Genomic DNA, 18,102 nt, shown 5'->3' on the forward strand with positions numbered 1-18,102 from the left:
CAAACAGGTTCAGTGAAACATGTAACCTAAGACTTGTAACTTTTACTGAAATATCACAAATTATATCAGTATTGGCAGGTTTCAGATATGCTTAGGTTAGGGTTAGGAGTTTTCAAATTTACAAAATCGACAAATACAATATTAGTGAGATCGTTTTTGCCTGTACTCTGGTTTTGACGAGAGCATGAGTTTAATATTTAAAAATATAAGCAGCAATATCTAGATGGCGCCAATATGGTTAGTGTATTACTAACTGCATAACTACTAGGCCCTGGATTTTTATGTTGAAACCAGAGTTGTATATTATACTAAAATATGTTATGTCTTTGCTTAGAGAACACTGGTTTCAAAAAGAAATATTTTTATGATAAAACTTATCTTATACTATATTAACATTGGGTTTTAATTTTTTTACAGAATATTGACGTCATAAATGTAATATTTTAGTCGTTACATGGAACATTTTTCACATTTAGGCCCAGTGAAGATAGTCTCAAGTTACCAGTTGATTTAATTTCACAGAACAAAATATTGCGTTGGCAGTGTTGCCATGTCCTTATAATGTATGTTATATGCTTCAAATACAAAGAGATAAAGCTTTTAAAATGTACATTTTTATTATATTATTTTATGGATTCTGCAATTTTATACCTTACCTAAACCATTAATATTTGTTTCGTTTGATATTAATTGCAATTAATTATTAGAAAATTTTTTTGGCAATTGCCCTTTGATATGTCAGCGGATAGATTTGGCAATAGAGTCATAACTCTCAAAGACTACACTATAAACGGCCACCTACGTTTGCTGTGATTGGTCACAGCATAAGGGGTGTCTATGCTGTGGATTGGTGGGCATCTTCATCTGATTTTGAATTTTTCAGGTTATGTATCTCTCTGTTTGGCGCTTAAACATCTATGATTAGGCGGTTTTATACCAATTTGCCAATAAGCACACATAAAATTTTAATTTAAATTTTTGTCATTTATTTTTAAAAATCTGTTCGTTAGAACACCATATTTAATTACCTAAGACTTTGTTTTAGCAAGCAATTATGGATTCTGTCTATCCATCTACTTCAACAAGCCCTATTCCATCTACTTCAACAAGCTGTGAAATTAACTCAGGAGCCTGCCATCTTTGCAGCAAAATATTTAAAAATGTGGAATTACGAAATCGTCATATCAAAAGAATACATAAAATAGATATGTCGATTAAGAAAATTAATCACATTATTTGTCCCTTATGTGAAAAAGAAACTAATTTAAAAAGCCATGGGAACTTACGAAAACATTTAAAGGAGAACCACCAGGTGAGTATTGAATTAATAAATTTTGAATTTTCTAGTTTACAAGAATATGAGACATGGAAAGACATGCAGAAATTGGAGACAAGTTATGCTAAACAGAGAGCAGTTCGTAAAAAGGAGTATAAGATAGTATATTATCATTGTAACAGAAGTAACTTGAATGGTAGGTCCAGTACTTTGTTACTTCAAATAATTGAAACTTATACTAATCTATATTTAGGATATAAGCCCAACTATAAAATTAGGACGGAGAAATCTGGTGGATCAATTAAAATTAAAGGAGTGTGTCCCTCCAGGCTGATTTGCAAACTGAGAGATCAAGGACAAGTTTCAGTCAGGTATTGGAAAACACATGTTGGACATAAAGAGGAATTAAGAACCATGCATCTGTCAAAAGCAGAAGAAAAAATGATTGTAGAGAAGTTAACATCTGGGGTGCCATTTAGCAGAATTTTAGAAGATTCAAGAAAATTGGAAACACCAAAACTAGAAAGACTTGCCCTATTAACAAGTAAAGATCTCTCAAATTTGTCCAGGAAGTATAATACATATAAGAAACGAGATGAAAATGATATGGTAGCAACGGGTTTAAAGGTTCAGGAATGGAATGATAACAACAAGAATTGCGCTTTCTTATTCAAGAAGGAAGGTAAAGACCAATCATTTTTTTTTATGCCTACTACAATTATAATTAATCCTATTCCAATTTGACTTGTGTGAATTGTTATCACCTGACTCATATAACAAACCTTATTCTTAGCAGAATCAACAACATTCATCCCTTTTTATGAAATATTCAATATACATTTTTAAATAATATATCTCCTAAGATTGTAGTTATTGGTTTTTTACATTAAAGCTAATTTTGTAATGAAGGTGCTGATTTATGGGGCAAACTTACTAGTTTTTTATTTTACTGGACAACCCTTTTTGGGTCTTAGTCTGTTTAAGAATACTTGTCCATTCTGATCTATTTCACACTTTGCTCTTCCAGTTTTTGATTTTTAAAATTTTCATGTCTTGCTTTATTTGTTCCTTATATCTAATCTTCCTTTAGTTTTATTTCCAACTGGAATTATTTGTTTATTTTGGAAGGGATTACATCTTCCTTTATCTGTTCGACACTTCCTTTATACTGAAGTTGTCCTATTTGTATGAATGTTATGATATCCAGATCCTGGTATTCCCTTTATAGTTAAAATGTATATCTTCTTCTCCACATACAATTTTCTGTTACTGGTTTATATATGTGGCTCAAGATTTTTCTTTCAGAATTAGCCTATTGGCTTTCTGTCAGTTTCTTCACTTTTAGTAAGTGTGCATGTTTCAGATACATATATGTGAATAACTTATCTTATTAAGGTTTTATATACTTGGCACTTAGTTTTTTCTTGTATCATTACCTGACCTTTGTTGTTTAGGGAAGGTAGAACAGACATATGTGATCCAGGAAAAAACCAAACGAAGTCTTCAAATAGAAAATTTAGTAAAAACCATGGCAGACTTAGATGATAAAAGTTTTGCTAGATTACATGACAAAATTGTGAGGGACATTCAAGGAACAAAGCGCAAGGCGAAGAAAGAATTTCAGGAAGAGACGAAGAATGTTACAATGAAGCGAAAAATGGAGAAGCAGGAGATTTTCCTTCCAAAAAAAAAGGAACTGAGTAAACATTAAATTTGTTTAACAATTTTTTAGCTCACAAGTATTTTTTGTTTTGTATCTATATTGAATTTTTATTATAGTTCTATAACAAGAAATGTTAATTCTATAACAATAGGTATATAAAGTTCTATTAACAAGAAAGTTAGTCAATTTAACATTAATATAGATTTTACTTGATTAGTAATATAGTGAAATTTCTTATAAGAGTTGTTCGGTGATTATAATATGTAGGCACACTTAGGTTAGGTCTGAATTTTAAAGGTAAAATTTGTACATTAAAATAGGCAATGATGTTATTTTTATAGGCTTTTATATTATAATTTCATTTTTAAATCGGGATGTACTGGGCCCTAGGCGAGGTTTAGAGAGGTTTTTCCTTCGCCATTGCACCAATAACGACCCCCCCCCCTCCCTCCTCGGATTTCCCAGATTTTTAATAAAGAATAAAGACATTTTAAACATAGTGTTTTATTTGGTTTGCAATAGTTATTTGCAGTAAACCTCTGCTTCATTTTGTTGACAATGACAATTTTTCATAGCACTCAATTCACAACATATTTTTTTATTATCCTACATTTGTGGTGAAATCTAACAGAATTTAGTGTAGCGTTCTAAAAATGAAAATGGATAAATGTCAATTTGGATTTATGCAAGGCAGGTCTACAACAGCAATTTTTATTATAAGACAACTAATGGAAAAATTTAAAGTGAAAGTGATAGACTTGCAATTAGTATTTATTAATCTTGAGAAAGCACATGATGAAGTTATCAGAAACCTACTGTGGCAGAGATTAAATAGGAAAGGAGTGCCGGCTGAATATGTGAGTGATGTATGAGCAAGTAACAACTAGTATTAGAATAATTGCAGGTGAAACAGGCAAATTTTGTGTAAAAATAGGGCTTCATCAGGTTTTTGTGTTAAGCCCATATTTATTCTCATTTGTGCTGGATTAGATAACAACTGAACCTCAAGGGGTGCTCCTTGGTATTAGTAGAAAAGACTATAGTGGAAACAGGTCCTTGAAGAAAAGAATATTCTAAATATTTTGTTTCTATCCAACTTAATTTTAAAGATGGTATTCCAAGTCCAGATAGAGTAGTTGGCTTGGATAGACAAGAACTCCCAAAAGATGATAATTTTAGGATGGGTATTACCGTTTTATTTATAATATTTCAATTATAGGTAAAGGAAAGAGGCAAATTGAGTGATGTGTGATAAAAAAAGTTACCAAGAAAACTAAAAGATAAGTTGTATCTTCTTCAAGTGCCATCTCCGCGGCGGAGGTCGGCAATCATCATAGCTATTCAGACTTTTGAGACAGCTGCTCTGAAAAGTTCATTTGATGTACATCTGTACCACTCTCAGCTTGGGCAGCCATGACATTCTAAGCCTCCATATGCTTCTCTTTCCTTGGATCTTTTCCTGCATAATCAGTTGGAGCAAGGTGTATATCTCTCCACGTGTAATATGCCCGAGATATTCCAATTTTCTTGTTTTAATTATATTTAAAATTTCTATTTCTTTATTCATCCTTCTCAGAATCTCTTTGTTTGTGATGTGTTCTGTCCACGATATTTTCAGAATTCTTCTATACACCCACAGCTCGAATGATTCCAGTTTTTTCATTGATGTCGCATTCAAGGTCCAAGATTCCATTCCATAAAATAAAGTCGAAAAAACATGGCACCTCGCCAACCTAACTCTCTGTTCCAATTTTAAATCCCTTGTACATAGCACTCTTCTCATTTTGTTGAAATTTCCTCTAGCCTTTTCTATTCTGATTTTGATCTGAATGTAATCATTTGTGGAGTTAATCATTGTTCCCAGATATGCATATTTATCCACTTGTTCGACGTTGGTTTCGTTTATTAGAAGATTCTCGTTATTTCTTTGAGTTTTCGATATTCTCATAAATTTCGTCTTCTTGGCATTCATTGTTAGACCATACTCTTTTCCATACTCCGCTATTCTGGTCACCACTCTCTGAAGATCACTCTCTTATATCTAATGTTGTTAATGGGAACTCCATTTACCTTTATTTCAGCTGTTTCACCCTCAAGAGCGTTTTTCAGGATCTCTTCGGAGTAGGCATTAAGAAGAATTGGCGACAATACGCATCCCTGTCTCACTCCACATCTTATTTCAATTTTTTCTGACAGCTGTTCGTTAACACGTACTTTTGCTCTCTGTTTGTAGTATAAATATTTGATATGATCCTGAGGTCGTTGTAGTCAATCTTCTTTGATTTCAGGACATTCATTAATTGTTTATGTCGTACTTCGTCGAATGCTTTATTATAGTCAATAAAACATACGTATATATCTTGATTGACGTCCAGGCATCTTTGTATCAGTATATTAAGTGAAAAAGAGCTTCACGCGTTCCTAGGCCTTTGCGAAAACCAAATTGTGTATCATTAACGTCTATGTCCAGTTTGTGATATGTAACTTGTATAAGACTGCCTTACGACCAGCTATGATATATGGTACTGAATGTAAGGCAGTAAGAAAAGGGATGAACAGAAATTGCATGTTTCTGAAAAACCATAATCTCATACAAAAAGTGGAGAGGTACTTAGTCTCTGGAAGAAAACAGAAAAGTTTAGAGGAAAATAATAAGAGAAGTCGATCCCACATAGAGAAAGCTAAAGAGAATAATAATGTTAATGAATGTTCTAGAAATAAAAATAATAAGAAGAACCTCTAAATCTTAATAAAAAAAAATTATCTAATCAAAAAAATTAAAACAATATATATCTAATAAAAAAAGCATCACTAGCATATCAAAATAAAATAAACACAAGTCAGAATTTAATTTTACCTACATAATCTCAAAAGAAAAAATAATTACATTTCTAATAAAACTGTAATAGCCAGCTTAATCCTAAAATGTGAATATCATCCGCATTGTACCAATACCACAGTATATTGCTAATAAATTCTTTAGCGATATACTGATACAGCACCCTAATATGGGCTTTTTATAATATCAACGTTTAATTTACTTTGTACTGTTTGACCTGAAGATGCTTTGCAAAGTGTAGAAAGCAAAACCGGTCGTTTGGTAGTAAAATTAAATTGATTGTGAGTAAGTCTTATTTTATTTCTTTTACGTATTTGAAGTGGACTCACACAAGCAACACATTCATATTAGTTGTGTGTTTATTTGTAAACCAATTTGTAACAAAAAAGCAAAAGCCACCACAATAGTTTGGTTTTAACAAAACTGTGAAAAGAAGTGGCAGTGGCATCAAAACAATAATATTGGCAGTTAATGTCAAATGTATTTTGTAGTATTGTAAAGCTTTTTGCCGTTTGTGGATTGTACAATGGATCGAGGTAAAGTTATCGATGAGAAATTTGTTCAATCATTATTAGATTTTTTAATTCTGGAAAATCCTATTCGGAAATCGCGAATATGTTGCAATTGTCACGCTATAATGTATGAAATATAGTCAGAAAATACAAAACTACAGGTTCGGTCGTCACAAAATCTAGAAATGTACGAAAAAGTAAAATAACCTAAGCAGATCTAAGGGCATTAAGATGCATTATAGTGAAAAATCGACGTTTTATGGAGTGACGTTATTGGAAGACACGTTTCTAGATCGACATGTCACCGAGAGGCCCATAAATTAGGATTTGGTACTTACAAAGTAAGTTTTATAGTTGAAAAAATTAATACGAATTGTTTTTAATAAATTTCATTTTATTTTAGGCTTAGGAAAAGCCACTTTTATAAAATTACAACAAAAGAAAATAGACTAAAATGGTCAAAAGAGCAAGAGCATATAGATTGGACTCAGTCGCAATGTGATTCAATACAATGGAGTGATGAGTCCAGATTTGAAGTGTGTGTTGAAGACAGTAGGAGTCGCGTCATTCGCAGGAAAAATGAAGCTTTCCATCCTGACTGTCTGAAGAGAAAAGTCAAATTTCCTGCATCTGTCATGATCTGGGGCAGCATGTCGTCTAAAGATGTGGATAAGTTACATTTTATCGACGGAATTGTAAGCAAGGACAAATTTTTTAATATTTTAGAAGAATCTCTTTTACCGATTATGGAACACCGTTTAACATCCCTTCCAACACGACGGCACAGGTTGTCATCCTCAAAAAAAAATTTAAAATAGATTGAAGACCATGGCATACTACTTCTGGAATGGGTTTCTAATAGTCCCCGATAGAGACTTTGTGGCGCGAAATGAAAAAGCTTTGAGAAAACATCCTGCCAGGTCAGTCAACGAATTGAAGGAAAAATTGCAAGAAATATGAAATTTGTTTACATTAGAATTTTGTCAGAACCTGGTAAACACTATGCCTCGAAGAATTGTGGATGTCATTAAAAACAAATGGGATCTAACTCAGGTTTAAACTTTCACATTTTTTTTTTAATATTACATATTCTATGCGTTTTTTAAAATTTAGTATTATTCTGTTTAATCCATAGTTTTCATTGCGTTATAAAATATTTTCAATAATTAGGAAATTCAAAAATGTTGTTCGATGAATTAAAACTTCTAAAATTTACACTGCCCTTGTATCATTTGTAAATTCCTTGGTATATATTGAAATCCCCTCGTATATGTATTAAAACACCGAAGAATAATTTCAGTATATTTCTAATTCCTTTCGTACAAGTTAAAACACCGAAATATTCTTTTAATTCCTTTTTGCGTTGCCGAGTTGATATAAACCATTTTAAGTTTGTTTATATATCACGGACGCGTACTTCTTTGGTAGTTTCTTTTGATTGAAGCCGCTTAATATTCTGCGTTTCAAATAAATATTCCCGTTTAGTGTTTTGTTTATACCAAGTTAAGCGAATAATTTTAAAGAATTTACTCACTCTCGGTAAGGCCGGCCGCTGTTAAAGGCGTGTTTAGTTTTATTGGAGTCCGAATTTAGCTTCAAATTCGTAGTTTTTTGTTTTTCGCCTTTTTTCATGGGAAAATGTGTAATATTGTGGCAGTTAATTGTGCAGTATGTGTAATTATAGAGGTTTGTATGGTTGGTCGTTGAGAACATACGTCGGTGTGTACTTTGAAGCCGGCAAAATTTGTTAGAAAAAGTGATTTATACTCAATGTGTCAGTTCCGATAAGAATAATCACTGTTTTTTATTTGTATGACGTATCCCATCTGAGATATTTGTAAAACGGCGTTTACAACAATTTTGAAAGATGACCACATATTGCCATTGTGTTCAGTTGTACCTGATCCAGTTCTTTAAGAAGCCGAGTCTAAGGTTTGTGTCCAGTGTGCCAATTTCAACCTCAATTTTGTTTTGCCCTATCGCAGTTTGGAGATGAATTTGTTCGTGTGGCGGTGAATTTAACTCCAGTTCTAAACCCAGAAATTCTAAAGTCCAGAAATTTAAAGTAAAGAAATTTTAGTGAAATCCAGGTAACTTTTTTGTGTTGATTTTTGAAGATAAACATTTTCTAATAATTGCTTTCATAATTGTAATAATTAAAATTATAAATGTAGGGTGTGGCCATAGCTGTCATATTATTTATTGTTTTAAGATTTAGTATTGACATATCACAGCTAGCACTATTTTTGACATTTGGTAAATATCTAATAATATTTGAGATTTTGTTTTTAAAAAAAGGTTAACCTCTATGTATAGTTTCACTTAAAGATATTTTTTTGTAATAATAATATATATAATAATATTGTATTTGTAATAATTTATTTATGCTAAAAATTATCACCCATTAATAATTGTAAGTTTTTGTAGTATCTCCAACTTCAAGAGTTTGTAAACTGATAGGACATAATAAGTGTTATTTCTTTGTTATTTATCTCTGTAACTATTTATATAGTATTTTTCTTGTATTACCATTTATATTTTTAACTGTTTGTGGTGAAACAGTAATAAATGTTTAATCTTTTTTCCCTAAACCATTCTGTCTATTTACTTTAAAAAAGATTCTAACCCCTTTTCTTGTCTTTCTTAGGAAGGAAGAGCTTTTTTTTCATCCAGCAGGAAGTTTCCTCAAAGCGGCGTCCCATTTTCAATAGCTAGAGGACCTTCTTGTGTTTTGTTTGGCCATTTGTCCAGGAAATTCATGTAAGTACCCTCTTTTTGTTTCATTTTTGTAGTTGCCCGAATCCAACCACCTTGCCATTCACTTATCCACGACCCAGCTCTTCAAATAAACCCTGAGTGCCGTTCGCAACAGTTTTCTCCACCCCAATAATTTCTGTTCCCAATTTTCGACCCCCCATAATAATACCCTATGTGGTAGGCAAAATATTCGTTACACCCTTTTATTTTTATCAATCTAACGTTGGGCCAACTGATATGGGAAGGGGCTCGTAATTGAATAAGAAATAAAAGGTAATATAAAAGTAAATAAATGATTTTATTAAAAACTTTCAATATATTAACAAAAATAAAACACACGATAAATTTGATCTTATTTTATAAGAGGCAGTCGCTTAAAGCCACTGCAGGAATGTTCGGTTTTTCAAAAACGTATTTAGAGAAAAATTGGACAGAATGAACGGCGTTTGCACTTACGGAGACATACTTCACAGTTTTCACAAATCAAACATTCGAATAAATTGAGCTTTTAAATATTGTCTTCGTAAAAATATTTTTATGCTATAAAAAATCTTAGCCTTAGTCTATTACAATTCCAAGGTTAAACAGTTTAAGTTAAACAGATAATTGTGTCAAGTTTTCTTGGAATATTATTACCAATATGTGTTGATCTACCACCGTACCAATTTACTCCTGTTCTTTCCATTATGTTTAATTTGTTTCTAATTAATTTTGTCTACTTTCGCTTCTTTTACCTCTTATATGTCTCCATTTCATATATAAATTATATTTAATATTTAATAACTTAATATATATTTAATAACTTATATTTCATAAAGAATTATGCTATTTTGCGAAAACCTTATTACATTTTCAATGTAAGTTTGTTTACAATGTCCTAGTTTCCTGAAAATGTTTGTTAATTTATAAAACTATTGTTTTATTTTGCCATGTTTTTCAGTCGACCGCTTATTTGGTTTAGTGACCTTTCTGTTGGAAGTAGCGTATCCACATCAAGTGACATTTCTTAGTTATTAGAAGTTTCTTTTCAGCAATGTTGCCAAGATGTTTAGTATGTTGTTTTACAGAAGATTGAGTTTTAAAATAAAACTAAATTGTGACAGTGTGACTATATTATTGTGCTATATTTTCTTGGACAAAGGGCGTACAAACATGGTGCAAAGTTGGGGTGGTGCACATCTACCGTTCATTTTACAGGGCGTGGTTTTTGTTTCTAAAATAGTTAGTTAAAAACCGAACATCGAAATTCAAAAGAAAAACCACTTCCCGAAATCTGAATCATAGAGGCTAATCCCCTACACCATTCAACTTCAGCACCAAGTTTTTAATTTCTTCGCTCGAGAAAAGATAACAGAATAATATTATAATATGAGCAGAATGACGACAAAATGTATTCAACCACTACCATGTACCTAAACATTAAATGTTACATTTAAAATATTTTTACAAAGACACTTCGTCACAGTTTTCGTCATAAAATTGTTACTATTCCCGTCTCAAATACTCAAAAACTGTGGTAATACCTAATGTCCGATAAAGATTATGTATATTTCCCCTACAACAAAGTGTACAAACGCCCCAATTTTTCTTTACAATTAGAATAAAATTTTAAAAAGGGTAGTTACCCTTATCTCAACATATACTAGGGGTTGTTGGCCCTAAAACAATACATAAAAGTTGCAGGATGACTCAAAATACCAATTACATACATATACAACAATTCTTTAAGGTACAATTTTGATTTCTGTAAGTTCCAAGCAGTACAAACTTTTGTAAGGTAGAAAAAAACCACTACCTACCTTTTTTTTTTTTAAATAAATCTTGGTTAATGTTCAGAATTATACCTTAAGACAATCTGACATATACCTAAACAACTACAGTAAACAGTACACCAATTGCATAATTATATTTTCAAATGGTTTTGTAAATTTACTGCTCGGATGTGGGATTTACTTATTATTTATATGAAAAACTGTTCATGATCGTATCTTGACATATTATTCTATTGTCAGCAAATCATTCATTTAAAATAAAATTAATGGGAAAATCCCAGTAGTTGGATGTATATCAGTTAAAAAAAAATAATACAGAAGTAAAAAACTTCATAATTTGTATATTGGTATAAAAACATTTATTCGTTCTGCAGAAAAGTAGAATCAATATAAAGGAGCGTAGACTGTCACCACCGTTGTTATCATATGTTAATTTTCCAGTTTATAGGCGGATTGGTGGTGCTACATGAAGGAATAACTTCACATTCGAGCTGTGTGCAGTAAAAAAATATCGTGTCTTGGATGGAGCCACAGGTCTTTAAACAGATCAGATTTGTCAGTCTCTGTGTTTGACTTGGTAAACAATATCGCGTTTGATGTCATTTCGGCCTCCAATGGCCTCATCAGACGCAGATGCTCAATACAAAATTAAACAGGAAAGACCAACAAACGTCTCCTGTTCCCCACTCAAGTAGTTAGATATTGTTATATATCCTTTGCGCTATACGAAATATGTTAAATTTTATATCTTCTAGCAAAAGCTTGTTATTGCTTTGATGTATTTAAGACAGCCACATAAGACATTCGCTAGACTCCTGTGGGATAAGAATGGACCAAAAATTAAAAAAAAAACAAAGGAAATAGGGAAGAGGAATAACGTAGTCTCTGTTCCAACGGAAACGATTGAATCGCAATGAAGCTAAGGAAGTACTGAAAAATGTCCAGCGATCTTGAGTCCAAAATTTGAAATTCTCAGTCCAAAAATAGGTTCGACAGCAGGAAAACCACAAAGTGTGGAAATGTCTATAAGACGAAACTATCTACAAGCTACAATTATACGATGTGTGGTAGCCGTTTGAGTTTCTGGCAATCATTTGATACAAGTCTTTTGTTTCAACTAGTTATACAAAAAATATTAGGTTTTTCACAAAAACAATGCAATACGTGCTTTTTGACAATTCGTTTCGGTAACTATAAACATTGAGCAATTTGTAATGAATATAAAATTGGACCCAACTTGAGTTTATCGTTTTACTAGGGCTCAGTTATACAACAGATTAAATGTTAACAAAACATTTTCTTTCTTTTCGAAAGTCGTGGTTGACTATTAAAAGCCAAAAATCTTCATGTTTTTTTTATATTTATTGAGCGGAATAGCCCTGACTGTACTCATTATCTTCTTTATTATCTAGAACTACCAGCTAAAGTGATAAAGCTTCTTCAAACAAGTGAACGACTGATATCTTGAATGCAGTATATAATACTGGCATCAATTCGAACGATTGACCATAGTCCACTTCTCTACTTCTGCCAAAGAAAGTGAATGGTAAAGATTGTCGAGATTATAGAACTATCAGCCAAATGAGTCAAGTACTAAAAGAATTTCTGAGAAAAATTCTTGATGAGAATTAATAGAAAATAAAAAACTGAAAGAAGAGATAAGTCAGATAGCTGAAATTTAGAAATGGATTGGAAAGCAGGAATTATTATCACAATGAAGCTGCGACTAAATTAACACATTTTTCTATGCTTTATAGATTTGGAGCAAGCCATCGGCGGTCCGTGGTATCTGGAGAGTGCATTGATATATTAATATTTCAAAAACGCTAATCTGGTGTTTGTATTAATTTATTTTCATTCGCAAACATGCGTTTATTTCCTGTATACATATAAGATTTTCTACCCGATTGACGTTGACTTCCGAGTGCCAGTTAAAGGACAGTAAATTTATATAAAACGGATGAACGTCCCGTAATGCCTACACGCCTCAATTCACTAGCACGACTCACTGCATGTCTTACAACGGGCCTGTATCCGTTAAGTTGAGGATCAACGATAAAAAAGTTTAAAAAGAGGTCAACGGACCGGTGTGTGTACATAGCTTCATTCTAAGCTAACAACACTGTGAATCCGTTGGCAAAAACTGATGGTCCTTTATAGATGTGCTATTCCATCTGGCTCGTTTTTATGGTTCCCCTGTAACTTTTTTCTAGAACCTCCCAAATATCTTACTTCTTTATAATATCTAATAAACGTTCCCTATAGACTGTCGCACATAAGTTGAATATTGCTAAGACTCCACAATATTTTCTGAAACGAATATTTCGAATATAACAGCTTGCGATCTGAACATGAAAGTTCAATGAATTTGTATTTTCCCTGATTATGGGATTATTTCAGTAAAAGATTGTAATTCAAATAATTTTCAATTCCAAAGGATACAAAATTTGCTTTGTTCTTTTAAAAATAAAATCAACATACATTTCCCATGACCCTTTAAACTGAAAAGTATTTAAATCATATTTGCAATTTTGCTTTTTTCTCCATAAAAGTACCTGAAGTGGACCTCAGCATCTGCATTAACTTATACAAATAGTAAGTAATACCCACGTCTGCGTAAGAGAAATCAGACACTTCAAAAAGATATATCATTGGATTCAAATCTAAGCATTTAGATTTTCCCTTCTGTGGAAAGCGCGTGTAGCTGCTAGAAGTATGGTTTCTAAACTAATGTAGGACTTTAAAAAACACACGATAAATACTAGAAAAAATTGTTGATTTGAAAACAAAGATTTCAATCTTTTTGAAGGTTTGTAATGTTATGTATAAAAAAATTTTGTTATTTCTGTCAAGAATTTTAAATAAATTTCCACTTATATGTGTTTTTAAATAATAAATTATTAATAATTAAATATTATTAAAGGTAAAAACAAATTTATCGTTTAGATTTTATAACGAGGACTGATCATTAAATTTCAGGACTTTTTAAATTACTTGGCAACGCCACAAAGAATTGCAGTGCGATTGGCAACATTGTTTAGTGCAATCGTTTCTGCAGCCTTATTTTTGTAGAACGAGTTTGGTGAGTTTGTCGATTTTTCAATATATTGCAAGATGAATTTAAACGAACACATTAAACATAATAAAATGTGTACAGATCTTTTCAAATATTGCATAAGGCATTTGGAAATAAATATTTGAGCTAGTCACATTATGATGAGTGTTTGCGAAGGGTTTTCGTTGACTGTAGACAACCCACGCTGAGAACTACCTTCGGATTCGACGGATAAGAGCATGTTGAAAGGGTCGAGCCTCAAATCGTCATCTAAACATTTTTGGAATACCAAGGAATGCAAAATTGTGTTTGATTCATTTGCCAAGAAAATTTACCCCAAATCTGAACATGGAACGATATGGAAACACAGGTCCAATCATCTAAGAGGAAGTTAAGGATCTTAAAACACAAAAAAAAACATGGCAGGTAAAATCCAAAGTCAAAACCATGATCATTGCATTTTTTACTAAAAGAGCTCGTACTTCGAATTATTTCCATGAGGTGAAACAGTTATCTTCAAACGCTGAGACACTTGTATAAGAATGTGAGAAGAAAGATACCGGAGCTGTAGTGAGATGCTTAAACACAACAGTTTCTTCTTCGTTGCGATTTCTGCACTAAAAGTATCACGACTTTCATCTCTCGGCCTCCTTACTTACCAGACCTCAAAAGATTATTGAAAGTGGACAAGTTTGACTCGATTGAAAACATTAGAGAAAAATGGCTGTAGGAGCTCAAAAGTATTATACAAGAAGAGCTCTTAAAGTCCTTCCAGAAGTAATAATACCTTTCGGAAATGTGTATCCATTGTCAAGGGGATAATTTTAAATTAAATATTAGTATTGGAAATATTTGATCGCCCTCATAGCTAGAAAAAATAAAAAATTGATCCTCAATTGAAGTCAATAACGGACATCCCTCAGTAAACAAAAAATCTAATGTCAGTAGAAAACTCTAAAAAGAAGAAGTACATATTAAAAAGAAATAGCAAAGATCTGGTACTTTTAAGAGTTTCTGCTAAATTGTTTGTTACATTACGTATTTGTGTATCTTGTAATATTACGCTATGCTACTATAATGTTCCAAAAATAGAAGTTGACTGTATTTAAAAATATATTTTTATAAATATTATTTTTTTATAGCCTAAGTATTTATTGTATTGACCAATTTTATTCGTTGTGTTTTATATATTAATTTTATGAGGGAATATATGTTTTATATCACAATTTTGATTGATTATTCTCTTCGTATCTTCAGGTGGCCTACAATATATGGAAGTGACTGAATTTTAATTAAAAATATGAGCGTAATCTGCAATCTTTGTTATATTTAATAAATAATAAGGAAACTCACTGGTTTCCTAAGACGTTTATCTGGGATATTATTTTGTTTATATACGGGATATTTATGGGAAAATAGCTCAAAGAAAATATTTTTTCTAACACAGTATGGAAAATTATGAGTTATTTTTTGTAAATTCGTAACACCTTATAAAGTAAACTAGTAACAGAACAAAATATATTATTTAAATCAGAATATCAACCCATATTTTCCTACTATGTTTTTATTAAATATACTGTGCGTCAGAGAAAACGGACCACCCACAAAATTTAGGATTTTTTTTTATTTTTTAAGATCGCGTTAATATACTGCTGTATAAGAGAACAAGGTTTGCTGAAAACGCGATATCAAGGGGGAAGAGGACTTATGGACATATGTGAACAACTGGATAATTCAAGAAGGTATTTTCATGTGCAGGCTGAGACATCTACTTTACATCTAGGAATTTGCACAGTAGATGATACACCGCCGCTTAAACTGAGGGAACAAGAAATGCGATTAAACCACCTGGCTCAGCAAGAAAAAATGCGCACCTGGATGAGTAAACCTCTGCATGGGCGACATCTCAATGAGATCAGCCAAGAATATGTCGACAATACAGCATCGAACTATTGGTTGACATCAGGAAAGATATTTCCCGAAACTGAGGGTTTCCTACTTGCCAATTCCAACTAAAAATTATCTGAAATATATTGTTAAAGATCCTCAAGTCCAAAATGACAAATGCCGATATGGATGCCAAGCACAAGAAACCATCCAACATCTTACCGGGGGCTGCCAGGCATTTGTCGGTACTGATTATAAAGAACGCCATAACGTACGAAAGATTATCCACCAAGAACGAGCTGACAAACTGGGACTTCTCCAAACCGACCATCTTGCTTATTATCAATACGTCCCTGACAGAATGCTTGAAAATGACAACTACTAGCTATACTGGAATATCACTGTACTCACAGACCAACCTGTGGCACATAATAGACCGGATCTCATACTAGTTAATAAAATTACTAGGCAAACAACACTTACTGATGTGGCGAGACCTAACACCAATCATTTGCGCGTTAAATACAACGAAAAGATCGCCAAGTACAGAGATCTACAAATACAAATCAGGAGACAATGGAGAATGGAAAGTACCCAGACAGTATTCTATTTACTACTGGTGTTATTCCCAAAAACTTCCTAAAGAACATAAAACAGCTGGGTCTAATTGAACATCTCTATAACGCCATGCAGAAAGCTATACTCCTCGATAATTTTTGAGAGATACTCCAGCATACCAAGTCACCTAGGGATCGATAACACGGAAAGAGAGTCTGGTCCCACCAGAGCTCAATCCTTTTGATGCCGTAAGTATGTGGGATGAGTAAATTTTCCCATTAGAGGGAGTGTAAGCTATATGGCTAATTCTGGACGACGAGATAAAAAGAATGCAATGTATTCTGTCCTTCGGTTCTTTCTTTATCTTTTTGTATCGGACTTTTTCTATCCAAGATCTCAATACGACCCAAGTTGTCAGTGAAACAGATTTTATTTCCTGGACAATTTACGAACGAATATTCTATTTACTGTAGGTACAAAATGGTGATAGAGACGGAACAAGCTGTAAGCTTGTTGAGTGATTTATAAAACCGGAACCTTTCTTATACTCAACTACCAATTTATTTATGATGTCGTAGATATTTCTACGATTTGTTAAACGCAAATGAACTCAGAAGCGTCGGAGGGCATCCTCGCTGAAGAATAGTTATACAATGGGTAGGAATGACGACCGTGCATAGCTGTCAACGAAGGTTCAACGTCAGTGATAAATAACACAGTACGTTAACAATCACCAACAGAAGAAAGATTCGAATCTAAAAATTCAGAGTCAGGCAGTTTATCTCATTAATCACTTGTACACCGCAGCTTAACCTAATATGGTTTATATTTTTTTAATTTTTAATTAAATAAATCGACAATTTTCTGTATATGCTGCTGGTTTGACTGCACTAATTCTCAAACGGACCTTACAAAAGTAAAAGATTGAATTTTTGCCGAAAATAAAATTCTGTTTCGTCACTGTTCCTTGAATACTATACGGGGTGTTATTAAATTTTCAAAAAAAAACATACATGTTAAAAACTGCAATCAGAGAAAAATCATAATTGCAAAAAGTTCCACCTCTTTTAGCAGCTAAGAAATGAAATTTATTCAAATATATTGAAGGATTATATTTCAAATAGTTATTTTTAAAATTATTAATGAAGAAGGTAAAAATGTACATATAAAAAATAAATAATTATTATTTTAATAGAAATGCAAAAGAATTCTTGACAGATATAATAAATCGTCTGCTTAAGCGTTGAAGTTCAGAGCATCCTGCATTTGTTTAAAACTAGTTGAGTTTTTAGTTTGTGTGGTTTCAATGATAATTTTACAACAATATATTCCAACAAATTTTAAAAAAGTATCTTCATCTTTGTAATTGAACAACGGTCGAACTGAGCCACTGGGCAAACGCGTTTCTTTATACTGTATAGCAATACTTTCAAATTGATCGACCGAAATAGTCATTCTGATTAATAAATATGAACTTGTTTATAAATATCTTTCAATTATTTAATATTGGAAATATGAATTCAAGTCAAAAAATCGATAAAGTACGTTTTTATTTAAGGTTAACGTTAACTATTCAAAACCTGGTCAGGCGATCCCCCTCCATTTGGCTTAAATTTTACAGCCATATTCTGTGCTATAAAATATAATGATTTTCCAAATTTCAGCCTTCGAGGTCCAAAATAGCGGCCTATATGGATAATTCAAGTTTTTCCAAATGAAATTTTTTCCCCGTATTTTATCAATTTTTCTTGCAAAGCGGACACTAGATGCTGAAAAGCATATC

The 18,102-nt window shown here is 32.3% G+C and overlaps 1 protein-coding gene across 1 annotated transcript; it reads left to right on the forward strand.

Annotated features, from left to right (window-relative positions):
- Positions 1–759: 759 nt before the first annotated feature.
- LOC140439271 (uncharacterized) lies at positions 760–3,434 on the forward strand. The gene is made up of 3 exons (XM_072529087.1): positions 760–1,472; positions 1,530–1,958; positions 2,731–3,434. The coding sequence occupies exons 1-3, from the start codon at positions 1,055–1,057 to the stop codon at positions 2,985–2,987; spliced, it is 1,104 nt and encodes a 367-aa protein (XP_072385188.1). The 5' UTR covers positions 760–1,054; the 3' UTR covers positions 2,988–3,434.
- Positions 3,435–18,102: the final 14,668 nt, after the last annotated feature.

The sequence above is a fragment of the Diabrotica undecimpunctata genome, chromosome 4 (genome assembly GCF_040954645.1).
Source record: "Diabrotica undecimpunctata isolate CICGRU chromosome 4, icDiaUnde3, whole genome shotgun sequence".
NCBI classification, from domain to species: Eukaryota; Metazoa; Arthropoda; class Insecta; order Coleoptera; family Chrysomelidae; genus Diabrotica; species Diabrotica undecimpunctata.